The sequence below is a fragment of the Chlorella variabilis genome (assembly GCF_000147415.1).
Source record: "Chlorella variabilis unplaced genomic scaffold CHLNCscaffold_9, whole genome shotgun sequence".
NCBI lineage: Eukaryota > Viridiplantae > Chlorophyta > Trebouxiophyceae > Chlorellales > Chlorellaceae > Chlorella > Chlorella variabilis.
In genome coordinates, this window is record NW_005435079.1 from 1,325,631 (window position 1) to 1,333,374 (window position 7,744).

At 68.0% G+C, this 7,744-nt stretch overlaps 3 protein-coding genes across 3 annotated transcripts in view; 1 reads left to right on the forward strand and 2 right to left on the reverse strand.

Moving 5' to 3' along the window:
• Positions 1 to 767, forward strand: part of CHLNCDRAFT_145558 (hypothetical protein) — a gene marked incomplete at both ends in the record, with an annotated part of 1,348 nt that extends 581 nt beyond the window's left edge. The window contains 2 exons of the mRNA XM_005847945.1: positions 299 to 394; positions 660 to 767. Of these exons, the coding sequence (XP_005848007.1) occupies positions 299 to 394; positions 660 to 767 (204 nt within the window). The remainder of the gene's footprint in view (positions 1 to 298; positions 395 to 659) is intronic.
• A 655-nt stretch (positions 768 to 1,422) lies between these two features.
• On the reverse strand, positions 1,423 to 3,266 carry CHLNCDRAFT_145559 (hypothetical protein; the record flags this gene model as incomplete). The annotated part of the gene is made up of 5 exons (XM_005848108.1): positions 1,423 to 1,657; positions 1,894 to 2,010; positions 2,221 to 2,459; positions 2,738 to 2,924; positions 3,052 to 3,266. The coding sequence occupies 5 exons, from the start codon at positions 3,264 to 3,266 to the stop codon at positions 1,423 to 1,425; spliced, it is 993 nt and encodes a 330-aa protein (XP_005848170.1).
• Positions 3,267 to 4,556: 1,290 nt separating this feature from the next.
• On the reverse strand, positions 4,557 to 7,286 carry CHLNCDRAFT_145560 (hypothetical protein; the record flags this gene model as incomplete). The annotated part of the gene is made up of 7 exons (XM_005848109.1): positions 4,557 to 4,606; positions 4,767 to 5,202; positions 5,431 to 5,593; positions 5,712 to 5,773; positions 6,001 to 6,773; positions 7,009 to 7,089; positions 7,262 to 7,286. 7 exons carry the CDS (start codon positions 7,284 to 7,286, stop codon positions 4,557 to 4,559), a joined length of 1,590 nt encoding a protein of 529 aa, XP_005848171.1.
• Between the last annotated feature and the right edge of the window lie 458 nt (positions 7,287 to 7,744).

Here is a 7,744-nt window from a genome sequence, read left to right on the forward strand (position 1 = left end):
CACCCGACCCGCCACCTGCACTTGTGCGTGCCCCCTGCAGGTGCTCGCTGTACCACGTCTTCCCCTCCTTCCCCATCTACGCCAAGGACCTGAAGATCCGCCAGGCACGGTCTGCTGCCCTGCCCTGGCCTGCAGCGCCATCTCCGCCTGCCTGTCTGCCTGCTTGCCGCCGCTGCCTGCCTGCCTGTTGTGGTCCCTGCCTGCCTGCCTGCATGCATGCCATGCTTCTGCGTGAGCACCCCCGCATCTGCCCGCCCACCGACACATCCCCCTCCCCCCCCTGCCTGTGCGCCTGCAGTGGATCCAGACCCTGGTGAAGGGCCACCCCGGCGTGCTGAAGATCACCAAGAAGAAGGTGGTTCGCCTCTATACCACCTCGGGCGGCAGCGCCCTGGTGAGCCTTCTGGGCGGGAGGGTGCTCCTGTTGCGTGTGCATCCGTTGGAGAGCCTCGCGCGGGGCATGCCGGCGCTGATGCATGGTGGTGGAGCCTCGCCTCGCGTCCTGTGCCCACCACCTCCACAACGCTCGGCGCTGCCGCAGTGCCCATGCATGGCTGCCGGGGACGCGTCGCTCAGCTGGCCCGCCAGTCGGGCGCCCTCGCCACGCCAGCTCACGCCAACCCGCTCCCCTCCCCACCCCACCCCTCCGCTGCCCGCAGGTCGTCAAGGCCGACATCAAGGCTGGCAAGGCTGTGGTGCACAAGATCAACCGCGTGCTGGTGCCCGGCAAGAAGGTGTGGTGGCCCAAGGCCAAGGTCATCACCTGAAGCGCCCCACACACACCCTCGCCCTCCGCCGAGCTTCGCCCAGCCGGCAGCCGGCAGGCACGCACCCGATGAGCGGCGTGTGAAGCGCCTGCTCCGACGCCCCGTCCGGCATGCAGCCCGCTGGCTCCCCATGCACACGATACACTCCTCCCTTCTCCCCTTCCGACCACTCCTGACCCTTTGGCCACTGCCCGTGGGCGTTCCCTGTGCCCTCCCCCATGCGCATACTACCTCCCCCGCGCACTCCCCATTGCCACGTTGCCAGCCGTCTGTAGCATTCATTCGGCTATCCAGCATTGATGGATAGCGAGGGACCCCAGCATTTCATTCGCGTTTCCACCCTTCACGCTCTTTCAGCCCCGGCATGCGGCGACGCGCTGCATACAGCGCCCAGCCGCGGCCGGGCTGACCTCGGACTGCCACCAAATCCCTTTTGTATGTATGTGTAAGCTGAGACACACTCCTGCAGCCAGCGATCAAGGGTCATGCGCCGCACCCACAGCTGCCTCCTCTGCACTCAAATGGTGGCAGCGCGGTTACAGCCAAGCGCCGCCGTACCCTTTTCAGTCCAAGCACGTGCCGCCCAAGCACTACAACACAGTCTGTGAGGTGCAGGTGGGCAGAGTGCCGTGCCCTGCACCTGCCCCGGGCCGCCTCACACCGACGGCAGGTCGCCGCCGTGGTTGTGCACGCGGTTGCCGCGCAGCAGCGAGGTGTCGGGCTGCGGCGTGCCCGCTGCCCCGCCCGCCTCCGCCCCAGCCAGCACGCCGGGCAGCCTGCCGATGGCACGCAGCACAAAGGCGGCGCCGAGGAGGGTGCCCAGCAGGGCACCGGCCGCCACGTCAGACGGGTGGTGCTTGAAGTCGGTGATGCGGCTCACCCCCACAAACCTGCATGAAAGCCAGCAGCAAAGAAAATGAGAAGCGGAGGCCAGGCAGGCAGGCAGGCAGGCAGGCAGGCAGGCAGGAGGGGCAGCAGCAACGACTGCACACTGCTACACGTGCCGCAGCGGGCAGCAGGCTGCCTGCGCATCAGGCATCAAGCTGCAGCAGGCAAAGCACCCGGCGTGCCCTGCCCTGTCCACAGGCGCAGCCACACGGCGACGCAGGCAAGGGGGAGCTCTCACCAGGCATAGAGCAGCAGGGCCACCACCCATAGGAAGCCGGCCGCGGTAGCTGCCTCGTGTGCCAGGCGCCGCCACACACCCAGCCGCCTCACGCCGCCCGCCGACCTGCGCGGCGGCCTGCAGACAAAGATAGAGGGAGCGTGCGGCCGCCGTTGACAGGGCTGCGCGCAGGGCAGCTGCAATAGGCTGCACGAGCAGCAGCAGCCCGGGGTATGTTACACACACCACAGCAACCCCGCCACCAGGCCCCGTCTCCACAGCCTGCCCCATCCACCATCCACCATCCACCCCATCCATTCCCGGGGCCAAGGCTGCCCTCCCCCTCACCGCACGTTGAAGGCCCAGATGCAGTATCCCACGGTCCAGACCGAGAATGCAAAGGCGGTGGAGGTGTGGCCGCTGGGGAAGCTGTACTGCCCCTCTGTGAGCTCTGGCGAGGCGGGAGCGGTACAGGGCGGGTTCGCCGCTGCGGGCAGGCCGTACTGGACGGCCAGGGGGTCGGGCACGGGCGGCTGGCAGCGGGCGAGGAAGTCGGGGCGCAGCCGCCCCACCACCATCTTGCTGACCTGGCGCGGGGTGGCACCGGCGGGGCGGGGTTGGGTGGGTACGGGACCGTGCGCGCGTGTGTGGCGGCATGTGTGGGTGTGTGGTGGCGGCGTGCGTGCGTGTCATGCGTGAGAAGCAGCGGGTGGGCGAGTGGGTTGGCTGGGAGGCAGCGGGAAGGCGTGGCGGGCAGGGAGGGGAGCAGGCATGCTCCCCCGAGGCCGCCGCCGCCGCCGCTGCCCGGCCCGCGCAGGCATCTGCGGCGCGCGGCCTGCAGGCCCGCGCTTTCCACCCCACCCACCTGCGTGGCCAGGCCCGTGACCAGAAAGGCGCTGATGCCGTCCAGGGCGAAGTGCAGGGCCGCTGCCAGCCCATCTGTGAGATCGGCGTGCAGCCCGCGTGCCAACCATAGCTCAGCCAGCAGCACCGACAGCAGCAGGGCGGCCAGGGAGGCCACAATCACAGACCAGTAAGGGATGGTGGAGTCCCTGCAGGCGGCGGCAGGTTGGGTGGGGCATCTCGGCAGCGCGGCGGCAGCTGGGAGGGGTTCGGGGACCGAGGAATGGGAGCAGCGGCGCGCGCGGCGGCGGCGGCTAGGGCCGCGCTGCCGCTCACCCGTTGGGGTAGCTGATGGTGGCGTCTGTGACCATGAAGGGGCGGCTGCGGGGCCCTCCCAGCACCCCCTCCGCGACGCCCAGCGCCAGCAGCACGACGGCGGTGCTCAGCACGCTGCCCCAGTCCTGCTGCAGCAGCACGCGCGCCCACGACACGCGGCGCAGCTGCCAGCTGGCGGGGCCGTCCCCGCTGGCGCAGGAGCTGCCGTCCTCCATGTTCAAAGCGTCAGGCAGTGCCATGCGCTGAACCGGGGGGTCAGAAGCTGAGGGCCTCAAGCAGGCGGGAGGGCAGGCTGAGAAGCAGGGCCTGCGGCGGCACGGCGCGGCAGGTGGCGGCGAGCGGCAGTGAGCGCCCCGCCCGTGGCGCAGGCGGTCGGCGGCGAGCTGTGTAGCGCCCTGCAGCGAGGGGAGAAGCCGCTGCGCGCACCTGGCAGGTTTACCAGCCACCGCGTGGACCGAAGTGGAGTCCGCGTGCAGGGCTGGGATCGGCGGCAAATCTCAGAATAATAGGATCTGGGCAGGGCTATCAACCCAGCAGCTCAGCTACATCACAGCGCCTCCGCCCCATGGGGCCCCAGCGCGTGGGCAGGGTGCGCAGCGTGCCCAGCGCATGCTCCCGCTCATCCCAGCATTTGCTCAATTCTGCGAGTACTCTCATGAGCATGTGCCTTCAACAACAACACACCAGATTGGACGGTGTTAGATAATGGGACTAGGCGCAGGCTGGCTGCCCGAAGGGCCTGGGACGGGCGCCTCGCGCACGCGTGAGTGCGGAGTTTGCCTGCCGCCATCACCGGCACGGCTGAAAAATACCGGTTGAAAGGGGGGATAACCGCTGAAAAGGGGGAAAAGGAGGATAAAAAGTAACGGTTTGTCGAAATATCGAATCCTTGACAGCAAGTTGAACAGGCAAAACAAAAGAAGGGGGTTAACGCTGTGTGGGGCACGGCGATGTCAGAAGGCAGTGCTGAACGGAAAAGCAATGCGCTACGAGGTGAACTGAAAAGGGTGTTCAAAAGAGGGAGAAATGAAGACATAAATTGTGGGGAGCTCAATCGCGGCAAATCTTTTTGGATGATGAAGGCCGCAATCGCCAGGGGCAAAAGTGCTCCGACAGACGCAGCAGGTCACATGTGCACGCCCTCCCCCGTTCATGGCAAGGGGAGCAGGCAGGGCTGCCATGGCCTGGCATGCATGGGTGCGTTGCCAAGGGATATCAAAAGTGGCGGATTCAAAAATGCCTGAGGGAAGGAAGTCGGTCGATGAGGTCAGGGATGCAAGGGACATGGATCTGAAGGGCCAGCGGCACGATGCTGGCAGGAATCATACGTTGGGGTGGCTACCAGGCGATGGGGGCGGCTGCCAGCGGCGGTCCTGCCTCGCAAGAGGGCCAGCCGGGGCGGCGCTCCGCTGATTGCGGCATAAGACATGTAGGGTAGGTAAGCGGGGTTGGGGAATGTGGAGTCTCGGCAGGAGGCTGCCGGTGCGCTACAGCAGATCTGGGGCTCAGCACAGCAGGCCGCCATCGCTGTCGCCCTCCAGCAGGCGGCTCAGCACTGCGCAGCACAGGACGGCCGGGCAATGGACACTCCAGCTTGTCAGCGCTCAGGCATGCGTGTGTGGTGGCGGGGCACGGCGACGGCGGCAGGCAGCACTGAGTGCGGCAGCGGGCCGGGGAAGCACCCATGCAGGCCCATCGCCAACCCTCATCCCCACCTCCAGAGTCGATCAGCAGCGAGTCCCAGACGTCAGCAGGGTATAGAGAATCATCCAGAGAGCCCGCATTTGGCAGAGCGGCTGCCTCATGGAATGCATCCTCGCCACCGGCCGGCGGCTCGCTCCCGACCTGCTGCTGCTGCCGCCGCGGCGCGTCCCAGCTGCCGCCCTGCTGGCAGGCCACCACAACGCTGGTGTCGCAGCTGCAGCGGCTGCCAGCGCAGCTGGGCTCGGGGCGGGGCTGGCCCGACGACAGCGGGGCCGCAGGCTCCAGCGCGGCTGGGGCAGCGGCGGAGCGAGCTGGGGGGTCAGAGCGCAGCAGCAGGGTGCAGGCGCCGCATGGGTGCTGTGCCAGCTGTGCTTGCTGTGCCTGCAGTGCCTGCTGCTGCTGGGCAGGCTGAGGCTGCAGCTCCGCCCGCTGGAAAACATGCTGCTGCTGGGGAGGGAGGGAGAGGCTGGGGGGTGCAGACCCAGGCGCTGCTGCTGGCACCACCATCGCATGCTGCTGCTGGACAGCCTGGGGCTCGTGGGGCCGGGGCTCCTGCGACGGCTGCAGCACCACGCCTGGGGGCCTGTGCAGCCCGCTCGGCGACGGCGGCCTGTGTGGAGGCATGCCATGAGCGCTACCGGGGCCGTCGGCTGGCAGGGAATGCGACCGCCGCACAAGCGAGGCATGCAGGCCGGCGGGCGGTGGGCCGCGTGGAGGGCCGCCGCCGCCACCGGCCACACCCAGCTGCAACTTGCTGCTTGCGCGGCTGCCGGCCTTGGCACTGCCTGTCGCCTGGCCCGCTGCGGCTGTTGGGTGGCCCGGGGGCCGGGCCTGGCACCTGCATCGCAGCGGTGGCATACCCATGCAACTGTGGAAGAGGTGCGAGGCAGGTGACGCATAGCCTCAGACGCATAGCCTCAAAGAGCGACACATGCTGTGCGGCGGCATCCCCTCACCTCAGCAGCCCAGCAATGTACTGGCCGTGCGCCTCCAGCTGCATCTGCAGCCCGCGCTGCGCCTGCACGGGGCGGCAAGCCAGGCACCGCCTCGGTTGTCGTGAGTGACAGATGGCAGAGGCGCGCACTGTGCTTGCCTTAATGGAGGCCTTGCTGGGTGGGTGGTGGCTGGGCGGGTAAGGGTGGTCACCAGTATACAGTCGCTGACTGGCTCGGCTGGTTTGGTATTGCGCCTTGAACACTCACTTACAACACACACACACACACACCATGCGCACCAGCCCCTCACCTCCATTGAGCAGCACAGCTGGCGCTGCATCTCCATCTGCACTCGCAGAGCAGACTCGAGGATGCTGAGCCGCGAGGTGGCGGGTGCGGAGGCCGCGGGCGCAACGCCGGCTGCAGCTGCGGCTGCAGGGTCTGCCCCCTCGCTGGCAGCCACCTGCGAGCCGCTGGCTTCGCTGCGCTGTGGGGCCGCCAGCTGGCTGGCTGAGCGGTCCGGCTTGGCGGTGGCAGGCTGGGGGGCGGCATGGTGAGGCAGGGCCCGGGGCAGCTGCTGGTGCTGCGCTGCTCGCTCGCAAACGGCGCACCGAGGCTCGGCTGCGGCCGGCGGCTGCTGGGTCAGCTCCGTGCCGGCGGCCTGCTGATTATTCAGGCTGCCAGCTGGCGCCAGCGAGGCTGCCAGCTCAGCATCTACAACCGGCGCGGGCTGCGTGCCCCAGCCTGGCGGCAGCAAGGCATCCCCAAACGGGTCGCTGGGGCTGCACTGCCCATCATCCTCGGCTCCGCACAGGTCCCATGCGCTCAGGTCCCGCTGCTGCTGCTGCTGCTCATGCTCATGCTCATGCTCATGCTCCGGCGCCGCCGCCTGCTCCGACCGGACTGCTGCCGCCTCGCCAGCATCGCCTCCGCCACTGCGCTTCTTGCTGGCGTTGCCGGCGGGCCTGCCTCCTTGGGTCACCTCCCGATACTTCTGCAGATGGCTCTTCACGTGAAAGAGGGTCAGGCCAGGCACGTTCATCGCCAGCTGGATGCGCTTTGGAGTGGCCTGGAACGCGCCGCCTGCAAGGTAGCCCAGCAGTGCAGCCGTGCGGCGCAGTGGATGGGTCGCAGCGGCCAGGCTGGAGGCCGCATGGCGGTGCAGCGGCGGAGGGAGGGGGTGGGGAGCTCCATGCAGCGCGGCGCATGCACCCGGCAAGTCCTTGAGCGTACGTGCAGCCTGCCAACACAAAGAGCAAAATGCGGCCCTCCGGCAGGCGCTCGGCTGTTGGTGCTAGTTCGCCCACGGCGTGCGCACCTAACTGCTGCACGACCGCCACAAACTGTGCATGCAGCGCGGGTGACCAGCGGAGGCGTGTGCGCTTCTGGGGGCTGCTCCCTGCGCATTCCAGGGGCGCGGACAGACCGGGCGGTCAGTGGAACGAGGGTCGGGGCAGCGGTGGGGAACAGGCACGCCGTGCTGGCTGCGTGCCCTGCCGTAGGGAACCCAACGGAATGCCACTGGTGCTCGAGCACTTCCATGACAAGCTGCATGAACCAGCCACACTTACCCTCCTGCTGCTGCTTGTGTTGCATCTGTGATTCTTCCCGGGGGGCTGGCATTCTCTCCGCCTGCGCTGCCGCCAGCGCAACCAGGTGCGACTGCGCCGGCTGGGCCGCCGCAACGGAGCGGGCGCCCAGGCTGGGAGCCGCGGCGCCTGTGCATGCCGCGCCATGCATTGGCATAAAGTAGACGGGCTGGATGGCCTGGGGTGGCAGCGGATGTGGTGGAGGGGGAGCCTCCTGCTGGCACGCGGCGGGGGCGGCGGGACAAAAGTGTATCAGTGCCTGGCTCGCGGCATTGCACCCGATGAGCTGCCAGAAGCACCACAAGCACTGCAGCAGGGCTGCAGGTGGAAACCCCCGCCATCGCGAAGGAAATAGCACCTTCCCGCTGCCGTGCATGGGCCCCTGTCACCGCCAAAGAGCAGTTTTCAGAAGCCCGTTGCTGCGTGGATGAACATACACTACACCCTCCATTGGTTTGCACAAAC